Source organism: Lates calcarifer, linkage group LG10, assembly GCF_001640805.2.
Source record: "Lates calcarifer isolate ASB-BC8 linkage group LG10, TLL_Latcal_v3, whole genome shotgun sequence".
NCBI lineage: Eukaryota > Metazoa > Chordata > Actinopteri > Centropomidae > Lates > Lates calcarifer.
The window spans coordinates 24944301-24957664 of NC_066842.1; the positions used below are offsets into that span (position 1 = coordinate 24944301).

The window sequence follows — 13364 nt, forward strand, 5'->3', positions numbered from 1 at the left end:
TGAAATGTGCATCACAACTTTACTGAAAGTCTATTTTGTGTACTGTTGGTGTTCATCAGTTACAGCAGGAAATTTTAGCCTGTTTGCATCTTCAGCATGAAAAAAGGTTGAAACATGCATGTTTCAGTAGCTGTCCTCACTACAATTCCATAATAATACCAGCAGATCAGAGGACATGACTAACTTCTGTCTTGTTAGGCTCTTGAAGCGAAACATGTCCAGGAAGTGTTGAGCTTCATCAACAATAGCACCAGTTGAAATAAACAGCGAAACAGAAGCAGCTGATTTAGTGAATGAAAACAGTAGAAGAAAAATAAGATAAACTTACAGCAGCAGTGGACTGAGTGTGACATGACTGTTTTTATACTGATGAAAGCAGTAGGATGTAAATGTACATTATGGTGAATTTAGCATGTAAATTTACCATGTATACCATGTATAGTACAGGTTATTTCACCCCTCCCCCCAAGCCCTTTTTATGAGCTAACCTTCATTTGTTTGTGTTTGTCACTATTACAGATTGATGATTCAAAAATAGGCGTTTATAGAAAATGGCAGGATTATTCATTCACCCAAACAAAACCTTATAGGAGACCATATAGGAGTCACAGTAAGCATGTAGCATCTGGTCCACGGGACTGTAGTTCAGTGCATAAATGTTGGGCTTCATCTTGTTGATGAAGATGCCAACGTTGAACTTCTCCTCCCTTGTCACAGTGTCAAACGAATAGAAGATCTCCTCCACCTGTTTGCTGATGTATCGTGTCGCGTAGAGCACGCCGCAGGCCATGAAGGTGTTGGTCACCCCCTGTTTGTAGACTGAGGTGTGCCAGGTTTGGCTGAGAATCATTGATTCACCCATCTCCACCTTGGATAGCACCAGGTTGCCAAAGTCCTGGTTGGTGGTGTAGACCACCCAGACGCCAGACTCATCTGTTGCCAGGTCCAAGTCAGTAAATGGGTAGCATTCATCAAGGTGGCAGAAGTTTCCCTTTGAGTTAAATCTGACAAAACAGACAACAGAAGTGATGTTGTTGGGTGGGTGAATGTTAAATACACAAACACACACATACACTGATCAGCTCCAACATTAAAACCACTGACAGGTGAAGTGAATAACATTGATCATCTGGTTACAGTACATTGTTCTGCTGGGAAACCTTGGCTCCTTCATTCATCTGGATGTTACTTTGACACATACCACCCACCTAAACATTGTTGCAGACCAAGCACATCCCTCCATGGCAACAATACCCCCCAGTGGCAAGAGCCTCCCAATGCTCCCTCTGCCAATAAACCCACATCCAATTAAAAAGTATTTGTCTGTAGTCAATAAATTGGACTTAAGTTGAGCTGCAAACCTGGTGCCTTTGGGTAGTTGTAAGGTGGTAATACTTTTAGCGGTGAGGTTGAATCGACAAACAGCATCTTGGTTGTAGCAGTTGTAGTATAAGGCTCCTCCATACAGAACAACATTTGGACCCTGGATGGTGTTGGTGGTTGGGTTAGAGGAGTGGATCTGAACATTACCTGGAAGAAAAAGGAGAAAGAGTAGTTGTGTAAGTACTGGTATGATGTATTAACATTAAAGAAGGTAATGGGCGCCTTACTCTGTGAAAAGAAAAGTCAACAAATGTCATTTAAAGACAAAAAACAAAAATAAATTGATCCTATTAACGTAGTGTTATCTTTGTATCACTCCCTAAAAAAGCCATAAAGCTCCATTGTTGTCAAAAAAAAAAAAAAAAAAAAAAAAAAAAAAAAAATTACAAATACATCAATGAGCCACACTGTTGCACTGGGTGACATGTTCCTCCATCACAATGAACACTCACATTACATCCGTAAACAATCAGTAACACAAGTCACACTGCAAATCTGAATTCTGTAATCACTGGAAATGTCCAGTTAATTGAATTTCAAAGTAATAACCAGTGAGGCTTTACTATGTGCTCCTAACCTGAAGTGAAAGGTGGCACATTTACTGACATAACAACCTGAACTTAACAGTTGTTTACCTGGGACGCTCACTCCAACAATGAGAGAGCTCAGGCTGGAGTACAGACGGACGTAGTTGCAGTATCTGTTGCTGGAGGTCATCGGTACCAGCCAATACCAGCTCTCCTTCCCTGCTTCTGGTTTGGGATCCCGACCCCAGGCGCCGTACATGTAGGAGCCAGGATATTCTCCTGCTGTGTACACCCTGGGTCCACTGATGTTCAGAAACTGACCATGTGGACAGTAACCTGACAGAGGAATGTGAGGAGAATCAGAGAGAAAGAGCAAAGTGAAGATACTAAATAAATACAGCTGGTTGAGGGAGACATCCAGTGGTTAATTATTTCCTAAATGTAGTGATTGGTGCTGATGGCTTCCCACAGTTTCCAATTCATTTATACCATACATCAGTTCAATGAAGACGTCTCGCCAGCTGTGAGTGACATCATTTGAAATGCCACTTCATAGGTGTGATTATGCAGGAGGTCAAGGTCTGGATGTATCTGATGTGAAATATCAAGCAACTCATTATGAACACAAATGAAACCAGGAAGCCTGAATCAGATTCTGTTGGCTGCAGAAATGTTTGTTAAGCCTTGAACAGGTACCCCTGACCGACCACATCAAAGGCCTTCTCCTGATCCGAATTAAGGAGTCCAAAGCTCACATCTGCAATTTCTGTAAAGTCCATCATGTCATACAAAAGTTAGTAAGTTATCACAACCTGAATATATCAGTACACCACATGACTGGTCAAATGTGTTATTGCCTCTGAGTGTGGTTTTGAGACTCACCATGTTGAGGCTGAGTGGGTTGGATGGTGGTATAAGGTCCATTCTTGCACTGGTCCAGATCTCTCTTAAGACGCTGGTTGGCTTGTTGACTCTTCACCACCTGCATGGTGTCATACTTCTCCAGCTCCTGCATCTCTGCTTTCAGGTCCTCCAGCTAAAAGACAACAGGACATCACAATGATGTTTGTCAACATTTCATGTACCATGATGGTGCAGCCTCCACATGAAATTAGTTTTTAAAAATATAATATTAAAAAATATAATAGAGCTGAAATGTTAACAGGTCGCTAGGAATGCTACAGTGTAACTCTTAATAAATTACGCCTTTTATTTTTTTCTTTTGGCCATTTGGGGGCAGCATAACAAGCTGTAAAAACAATCAGTGCCATTTATTCACTTACTTGTTGAAGTTGAAATCGTTATTTATTATAAACAGTCAGAGTCATGTTCTTCGCAACCTGATGAATGCAAACCTAATATTAAATCTCCGTTTCAGAAACAGGTTGAACAGGTGCTGTGGTGATGTACAGTGGATTTATCCAAGTTTTCTTCAGAAAAGAGCTGCCTGCTGCTGGAAACTGCTTAAAACTGTGAGAGTGAATACTGGGAGATTTCCCATGACGCAATGCACTGAGCTTTTTTCTCTCCATCAGTATGGATACATGTCCCATAAGTACATGTTACTAACTCAATATCTTCCTTTTCCTGTAGGTTTGTACTCTTTCGTCTATCTCTCCTCTTCTGTCACTTTCTGCAGGTTTTTCTGCCGGAGCTGTAGAGTCTGATCTGTGATGACAGGCCTCCTGCTGCTCCTACAATCCTGCTCAACACTTGCTGTTATATTTAGAAATTATTAGTACTGCCTCTAGTATTACTGCTGCTCATTGTCATTGCGATTATTACCTCTATTGTATTATTGATACCAATTTACATCTCTACATGGAATATGCTATGTTCTCCTGTACCTAATACTCCCCCCCCCAACCTAACCAGTCGATGGCCGCTCACCCTGAGTCTGGTTCTGATCAAGGTTTCTGCCTCTTTAAAGGAAGGTTTTCCTCACCACTGTCACTGATTGCTGCTCATGGTGGGAACTGTTGGGTCTCTCTGTAAATATTATATTATAAAGTGTACGGTCTAGACCTGCTCTATAAGAAAAGTGCCTTGAGATAACTTCTGTTGTGATTTGGAGCTATATGAACAAAATTGAATTGAACTGAATTGGATTACACATCGTCATTAAATCGATTGCTAATACATAAATGTTCATTATGGCAGCTATAATTAAAAATACAAAGGAACTGTAACACTGACAGCAGAAAGTGTCTTCTACTCCATAAGTCTGTAGTCTGATAGTGAAACTGTAATAGGCACAGACTTTAAAAGTGAGAAATCTTTGAGTCATGACTACAGATTTACATTCATTCTGTGGGACAGTCACAGTAAAAGACTAAGTGCTCCTTAAAGATACAAATGATCAGATGTTCATTTCACACAGATGCTGCTTTGAGAGTAATATCAGTGCTGAGCAGCATGTGTGTGAATCTACCTGTTGAGTGGTTTCAGTAGGTGAGGTGCTGGTATCCGAGGGTGGTGCTGTTGAGCTTGTCGATGAGCTGTTTGATATCCTTCATTTCATTCTCTATCACCTGCAGGCTGAGAACTCCATAAAGTTCTCCATCATCCTCTTTCTCCAAAACTGATACGTCTTCCTGTATCTGAGGCAGACGTCGGTCCAAACCCAGCAGCAGACTCTCCAGCTTCCAGAGTCTGCAGGGAGAACAGGTAGACCCTTTGATTGCACATCACTCTAGGGCTCCATTAGCATGATTTATACAAGAGTCTAGGCTGAGACAATTTTACAGCTGAGGAGGGAGGATCAGTTCTTTACTTTAGAAAATAACATGATTAGTTACCTTCTGGCGGGTGATTTTACTGTTGCATTGTGATGCATTGTCCTCCACTGTGATGAGTTTGTCATGAGGGAATGGCTGCTCTGAATTAGTCAAGTCACACACACACGAACCACCTGAAGTTACCTGAAATCAAGAATATTAAACATGGCCTGGTAAAAAGAGAAACTAAATAACATATGTAAATATATTTACATTTGACATGGGCAGTGTTCAGTACTTTGCAATGAAATTTATAGAGCTGTAAGTCATCTTTAAAAAGGATAATAATCACTATATTTATATGTATATATTTCCAGTGTTTTCTTACCTGTTGGGTGAAAGTGAGCAGAGCACACAGTGGAATAATCACATACAGCATCATGGTGGATCAGAGAGCAGAGCTAAATGAAACTGTCCTTGATCACAGTTTGGATTTCACTGTGTTTCGCTGTAGCAGCAGCTTCTAACTGAACAATCCCACTAACTCCTGCATGTGAGCAAGAATGTGCGTGTGTGCTTGGTGTGTGCGTGTGATGTGTCATCTTTCCTTTCGAAATGTGAGCACTTCCTCCTTGTGGTTGGGATTGCAGAAACAGAAAATTTTTTACCTGATGACGGAAAAATATTTCTGTAATGTTTAAGACTCCAGAGTGGTTCAATAAAGGTACACAAATAACACAACAAGAATTATTCAGATTCTTACTGGAATAAAATGTAAAAATATTAGATTTAGCAAACCTCTTTCATTCAGATTTAGAGAGTTATCAGTTAACTTTGCTGCTCTACCAGGACTGCCTCTGGACAGAACGAACCCGGCTGGTGACAATATGGTGCAGATGATTGTCTCGCATATGCACATAAAATGAAGCCTACATCGCATCATGATGCAGGTTCTGCAGCCCTGAGCTCTACTGTGCCTTTTAGCATCTTTAATTTTGTTGTTTCATGGTTCCCTCTCACCATCACCCCTCAGTCTCGATTCCAGCAGCAGCAGACAACTGTAACAACCAGTACTGAACAACAGACAGACAAAGTTAGCATCTAGCTGGTGAACAGATCAGACACATATTTTTCTGTTGGTGGAGACCAATACAGAGCTAAAAGCAAAATGAATGCTAATGTTGCTCCATGTCTGCTGGATGTGTAACTAGGCAACAGTTTGCAAACAGGTGAGTCACAACAACCTTTACAAAGTGACAATATGCTAATGTTGTGTTTACTGCTTGTTTTGTTCCATTTACTGGCCAAAACACTTCATTAATGCAGCTTCAAAATATAAACAATATAACATATATAAACAAAACTAGTGGTTACGCAGAGAGCTGCTGTTAAATTACTAAATATACAGAGGGGTCCAAAAATCTGAAACCACTTCCCTATTCAAGTGAATGGAAAATAGGGAAGTGCAATTATCTTTTTTCTATCTTTTTGGATTAGGAACACGGATGCATTAATATCTATGCTGTGTTTGAGTGTGTTGCAGCTGATTGAGATGGAGTTCCTTATATATATATTTGAAGGTAGCTTACATATAACAGTGTTGCATGTTTTATAAGCTGTAAAGCCATCTGTAAAGCCACTAGTCAATATACAGTACCAATCTGGACACACCTTCTCATTCAATAGAAATGGAATTTCTTTATTTTTTTTAAATTATTTTCTACATTGTAGATTAATACTGAAGACATCAAAACTGTGAAAGAACACATATGGAATTTGTTTTATATTTTAGGTTCTGAGGTAGTCACCTGGAATGTTGTACCTTGTCAAAGTACCTTGTTAATTTGTGGAATTTCTTGCCTTCTTAATGTGTTTGAGACCATCGGTTGTGTTATGCACAGGCAGGGTTGGTACACAATCAGTCAGTCCGGAAAATTTCAGGAACTTCGAATGTATCCTCAAGTGCAGTTGTGAAAACTATCAAACGCTGTGATCAAACTGGCTCTCATGAGGACCGCCCCAGGAAAGAGACCAAGAGTACCTCTGCTGCAGAGGATAAGTTCATTGGACTAACCAGCCTCAGAAACTGCAAATCAACAGCACCTCAGATTAGAGCCCACATAAATACCTCACAGAAATCAAGTAAAAGACACATCTCAACATCAACTGACTGAGATGGTTTGGGATGAGTTGGACTGCAGAGCTAAGGCAAAGCAGCTAACAAGTGCTCAACACCTCTGGGAACTCCTTCAAGACTGTTGGAAAATTATTCCAGGTGACTACCTCATGAAGCTGACCGAGGGGATGCCAGAAATATGCAAAGTTGTCATCAAAACAAAAGGTGGCTACTTTGAATAATCTAAAATATAAAACATTTTCTGGTTTGTTTAACACTTTTTGTTTACTACATAATTCCATATGTGTTCCTTCACAGTTTTGATATCTTCACTATTAATCTACAGTGTAGAAAACAACAAAAATAAAGAAAAACCAATGAATGAGAAGGTGTGTCCAAACTTTTGACCGGTGCTGTACATGTAACATAATGTAAAACGTGGTCTCTCCACTGCTATTACAATCTGGGGGTCAGGGGTCCCTTTGGCTCCAGGGTTGTGACATGTTGATGAGAAAGAAAAACCAAAATGCAGAAGGGAAGTGGTGACTAACATGTGCCACTGGTTTGTAGAGATGCACATAAAATATCTGTGATGTCTGTGTGGTAACAACATTCAGGAACAGAGAGTGAAAGAAATTCACTCATGACAGCCACTTCAGAGAGCTCCAGTTTTTTCTTCTCATTCATTCTTGGCTGCTTTTAGATGCATGTTTCAGGTCATTAACCTGTTAGAGGAGACATGACCTGCGACACAGACAGAGCTCTCTGACACTGGACAATATGTTTCACTGCAGAAAACTCTGATAATCCTCTGATTTCAGAGGATTTGCCTGCTCTCAAGGCCCCTGTGTGAGACACAGCAGAGCAGCCCCACAACATAACTGAGCCTCCTACCATGCTTCACGGTGGGGACTGGTTTTTTTTCTTCTCTGAGAGCTTCATTTTTTCTCTTTTAAAAGAAAATCCATGCTACTCATTTACATTCAGAAAGCCATATATGGTGCAGCTGAACACTGCTGTATTTTGATATTGGCGATCAGCTTGTATCAGTTTTGAAGTTTTGCCTTGGTTCCTTTCCTGTCTCTCTGTTCAGTTTGGGATCAGTTTTCCTCTTGTAGTCTGGGATCTTGGCCACAGTCCCATGAACCTTAAACTTAGCAGGCAAAGTATTAGCAGATATGGTCACATCAAGCTTTGTGGCCTCAGACAGTTCTCTTCTTTTCTTTCTCTTGTCTGTGTTCAGTGGTGCACACAAAGAGCACAATGAAAACAGTCTACTTGAAATGTCACTACAATCCACTTATTTATCACCAGTTCTAGGGATATCAATCATTTTACCTGGGTCATTTTTAGAAGATCTTTGTGGCACTGACGAAAGTAATGCCACATCTGTAACACATGGCAGTGGAATCTTGTTCAGCTTTACACGAATACTCTCTCAGCATAGTGAAAATATAGCTCTTTTTTTTGTCCTTTCTTTTTATTAAGACCTAAACAACCATTCTGGAAATAATGCTCTACAAAAACCAAACTCTATGCAAACCTCATAGTAAAAGTATCACAGATTGATAAAGTTAATTACTGATTATAAGTAAAGTTACAGTCAACCCCATCTCTCTCTTTCTCCTTGTTTCATGTCATCTGTCTACTGTCTGTTAGAAATAAAGGCATATCATGTTGAGACAATGTAATTTGCACGTTTGTGCTTTGCATCTGTGGATGTATGAGTTGAGTGTTTCAACATCATGGACACACCCACTGCACCCACTTTTTTGACAAAATAAGTTTGACAAGGAAAACTTAGCAGTTTCATGTGCACAACACTTCCTCTGGTGTCTTTTTTAGGAGAACTACTAACTACAGAATTTATGTGTATCTGCATGTATTTAATACATAAGTATTATAATTGTGCACTTCAAGTAGCAAAAGTAAAAGTACTCATTGAACTGTCCCATCAATGTGTAAGCAGCATTTTAGCACTGTACTCTGTTATGTTGTTGAACTACTTGTTTAAACTACTGTATATACAGTCGGCCACTTGGATAGACCAGAGGGTCACGAGATCAATCTGAGGCATCGTGAGATTATAAAGGAAAAGGAATAAACACATTTTGGATCATCTTCTCATCTTTGCTTTTGTGAAAGGTTTTATAATTTGCTCTCTTTGGGCCTCAAACAGTTCTTTAAATTAAACCATCTGAGAAGTTTAGAAGGGAAATGTCTCTTTGGTGGAACTGTTAACAGCTCATAGACACTGCTTTTTAGTAAGGGGGGTTAGAGTGTAGTGTGAACCTCTGTGTGGTAAATGATACACCCAACTCTTTGCCTTATTTCTGGATTCTAGTTATTGTTGACTTTGCTGAACCTGTGGATTTGGCCTGACCCTATCTCTCCTGTGCTATAGATGTACAAGACCATCCTGTTTCTGCTCAGCCACATCCAGCCTCCTGTTCTTTGTCTGCATCAGGGACCCACCCTCACCTCTGGAGAAGAACCTACCTGTACCCTTACAGCACACATCCAGTTTCCTGACCACTTCTACTCAGACATCAAGTCCTCCTCTGCCAGATAAGAAACTCAGCCAAAATTCAGACTTTGCCTGGCCTTCAGTAATATTTCTTCACAGAGCTCACCTACTTGAATCCTTTTGCACATTCACTCTATTGTAAGTAAACTTTTGAAATGTTCTGTGTCTGTTGGCATTTTGGGTCCAGTTTCCTCAAATATGAGCTTAAGACAATATTTCACTCTGAGCTGTAGTAGATACATGTTCAAGTACATGTAGAGTATTACAATAAATGCACTTAATTACTTCATATATTATTTTCACTTTTTAATTTACATAATAACATGACATTTTTGTGAATATTAATTTACCTGTGGACCTCAGGAAGAGCAGTTGTTGCCTTGGTGACAGCTAATAGAAAGAGCTTTATCGCGCTTTCCAGCCATTAATTACATCTACTAAAATTATGAATCAAAGTGAAAAAAATGCAAAAACTCCTGCACGCTCACACACTGCTGGTTGCTGACTCACACATCCAGGTGTGCACAGACTGTGCCGTATTTCTGTGTTTTTCAGTATGCTGCTTACATTGTAAAATACATTATTGTAATATACTGTTTTATGAATGTCCTTGACATCTACTTGCCCACATCCAGTCTTGCAAGGCATTTTTAAACAGGAAACAACCCAGTAGAGGATATGTCAAAGGGGAAAACATAATTATTGCATAAAGAACAGGGGAAATGGGAAGCTCCTGCGTTGACCACAGGGGTTGTGAAACTCCACAGTTTCACATTTTTAGAGTTTCACATCCATGCAATTGGTTTTAAGGCTGTGTCAGCAGAAGGCGTGTTGTGATTGAGTGTATTAGGGAAAAAGGAGGAGGGCTGGTGTCATTGTCAGTCCACTATTCATCTCTCCAGCTCTAAACATGCTGCTGTTGCTCCTACTGCTGCTCTCATTTACAGTGAGTTACACTTTGTACTTGTACAAACTATTTATGACATTAGACTAAAACATTTTCATTTGTTTTTCTGGTTCTTTTTGTTGCTGCAGTTCAGTTATTATCCTTTAGCAACTGTAAATCTCCTGTATATGACATCACTGTTATTCTATATTATTCTACATGTGTGACTGCAGGATGATGGCCAGGCTGAGCATGTGATTGGTCAGAGGAACAATGGCTCGTGTGTGTGCGAGGTAAACTTAAGCAAGTGGTCATTCCCAGCTGTGAAGTACGAGGCTGTGCTGCAGCAGGTTCAGTCCTGTGAAGGATCTTTGAACAACCTGCAAGAACAGGTAAGAACTAAGGTCTACCAGAATCACTGAGTGCTGAGTGTGGTCTTTAACTCAGACTGGGTACCAGTCATATTCCACCTCTGACAGAACATTTTCCTCCTCTTCAGTTGTAAAGAAAGTTTCTGTCTGTGTTTCACTGCAGGTGAATTTGTCAAATCAGCGTCTCCCTCAGATCCAGGCTCTGGTTAATAATGTGACAGCTCGGCTAGAGCCTTACCAGTATCTGCACTACCAGGGTCTGTACACATCCTTGTCTTTGCGTCGGTTAGGACAGGAGCTCAGCCAGCTGGAGACAGATGTCGGTGCCATTCACAGCCAGTATAACAACCCCCAAACACAGAAACTCTCCAAAGAGGTACGGACAAAACAGCAAATAGTAATATAACACAGCAAAGAAAAACAATATAAATAAGAGTGCTACGTGTGAGGTTGTGATGCCATTTAATCAGCCTCAAACAGAAAAGTAAGACCTGACTGAGACATTAAGAGAATAAATATGATAATATGAAGAAATGTAACTGACTACATGTGTATGTATGTTATCTGCCTGTATATAATGTTGTGTGTGTATGTGTTGGTGTTAGGTGGGTAAACTGCGTAAAGATGTAGACAGGATGACAACATCAGACACAATCAACATGAAGACTGTCAGAGAGAAACTGCGCTACCTGAAGAACAGTGCTGAGTCCTGCAAGTCAATCCCCAAAGACTTCAGAGGTAAGTGTGTGTGTGTGTGTGTGTGTGTGTGTATTGCAGTGTACTAAAATCTTACATGTAGGAATTGACCAAATTCATATTCAATTCAAAGTCAGTTCCTTCCATACACAACATTTGACTGAAAACATTTGTTTACCTGAACGGATGCATGTGTACCTGCCACCTCTTACACCAGTGGTTCTCAAATCAGTCTCTTGCTATGACTGTGCACTTCTCAGTCGAAATTTGAAAAGTTGTTTTAACATACAGTCAAAACTTCATATTCAAGCTGTAATGACCTGTTTGAAATGTAGGCTGCAGTCTCAAAAAAAAAAAAAAAAAAAGCTCATCAGACCATTTAAAGTAGTTTGTATTGTGATCCAGTAGAGGGCACTCTATCAGTTTGACCTATTGATCTGTAAACTAAGCTAATGATACTGCAGTGTTGTTTTGTGACAAAAATGGAGAACATTAGCAAGTAGAGCCGTCTTGATCACAACATCAAAACATCTGAGAAGCAGCATGTGGAAGTGTCGAAGTCACAAATAAAGATTAAGCTGTTTGTCGACTTTGTGAAAAGCAGCTAGCTTACTCTTCATTGACAATAAATCTGCCCACTCACCTGCCAGCTTACCATCCCACTGAGCCAGCAGAGGCAGCGCAGAAGGTTGATAAAGTAACGAAAATAATGACATGTTGTGGTGCTTTGGTGGAGCAGGCGTGATACTGTAGATAGTACTGGACTGATCTTCAGACCCTTCTCATCTCCGTCTGTTTCCAGGTCAGGACAGGCACTGCCTCAAGGGTCTCATCAAAAACATCAGTGATCCTACCACGACTAAGATCAGTCCATATGGTAAAAGCTACATCTCTGGTTCATGGGGCAGACAAGCCCAGATGGACAGCGAAGGGCAGAGGAGCAGCTTCTGGGTTCAGCCTCTGCTCAGTGACCACGTCCGGGGAAACACTCTGCGCGTATACCAAACCTACGAAGACTTCATGGCCTCTACCAACCACAGGGACTATACCTTTGCGTCATCATACACCCACGCAGACGCAATCGAGGGTCCCAGTGCCGTCTTGTACGGTGAGGCACTGTACTATCACTGTTACCGCTCTGCAGATATTTGCCGCTTTGACCTCAACACCAACAGTGTCAAACGGGTAACACTTCCTGGCACCGGAGTGGGTTTCAACAACAAGTTCCCATACTGTTACTATGACTGCCGTGCCAATAGTGATGTGGACGTGGAGGCAGATGAAACAGGACTATGGGCCATCTATGCCACTGTCGGTAACCATGGTAATCTAGTGGTGAGCAGGTTAGTTTGGGACAGTGAAGCTAATACACTCAATGTCACACAGACGTGGGAGACGAGGCTGTTCAAGAAGGCAGTGAGCAATGCTTTCATGGTGTGTGGTGTGCTGTATGCCAGTCGTTATGTGGATGAATACCACGAGGAGGTTTTCTACGCCTTCGACACAGCAACAGGCAAAGAGGACAACTCTCTAATACTGCCTCTGGAGAAGGTAGCTAAAGGAGTGGCCAGTCTGAGCTACAACCCCACCAACAAAGAGATCTACATGTACAATGACGCATATCTACTGGCCTACCAGGCCCACTTCTGATCTGAGCCCACTATAACTGGCTATTTATTGCAATTTCCATGTTTGCTGAGTTCATATATCAGTTACAATAAGAAAAGAGCAAATCTGGAAACAGCCCACCTTATAGGCTATTCTAAGCAACAGTATCATTGGTTAGCAAATGACAGCAACTGGCTATGCAAGCACTAAAGACATTTCATACATGTAACAAATGTCCTCTAATGTAGTAACACTGTATGGTATAATGAAGAGAAATCAACAAAAAGCAAATGATATAATAAAGATTTCAATAAAAATGGTCATTTTCACCCGGGCTGCCTCTTTATTCTCACCATACTACAGGTTTGCGAGGATGCTTGGGAATGTGGTTGTGAAATAAATTCAAAGATAATATAAAACAAAAAATATTGTCTATTATAATTAAGTGAAGTGATGAAAATAGCCCATAGCAATGAATAGTTTAACAGCAACTACTATGAACTAAAATATAATGTCACTTATCCATCATTACT

General features: G+C 40.6%; 2 protein-coding genes across 2 annotated transcripts; one reads left to right on the forward strand and one right to left on the reverse strand.

Moving 5' to 3' along the window:
• On the reverse strand, positions 1–5199 carry LOC108901977 (olfactomedin-4-like). Its single transcript, XM_018703665.2, is given in 8 exon segments — positions 1–1004; positions 1362–1530; positions 2019–2246; positions 2793–2946; positions 4342–4359; positions 4361–4552; positions 4697–4831; positions 5016–5199. Coding segments are annotated over 8 exon segments (1386 nt in total). The 5' UTR covers positions 5070–5199; the 3' UTR covers positions 1–568.
• A 4851-nt stretch (positions 5200–10050) lies between these two features.
• On the forward strand, positions 10051–13160 carry LOC108901983 (olfactomedin). The gene is made up of 5 exons (XM_018703669.2): positions 10051–10216; positions 10390–10548; positions 10691–10903; positions 11133–11265; positions 12026–13160. The coding sequence occupies exons 1-5, from the start codon at positions 10181–10183 to the stop codon at positions 12871–12873; spliced, it is 1389 nt and encodes a 462-aa protein (XP_018559185.1). The 5' UTR covers positions 10051–10180; the 3' UTR covers positions 12874–13160.
• The last annotated feature ends 204 nt before the right edge of the window (positions 13161–13364 follow it).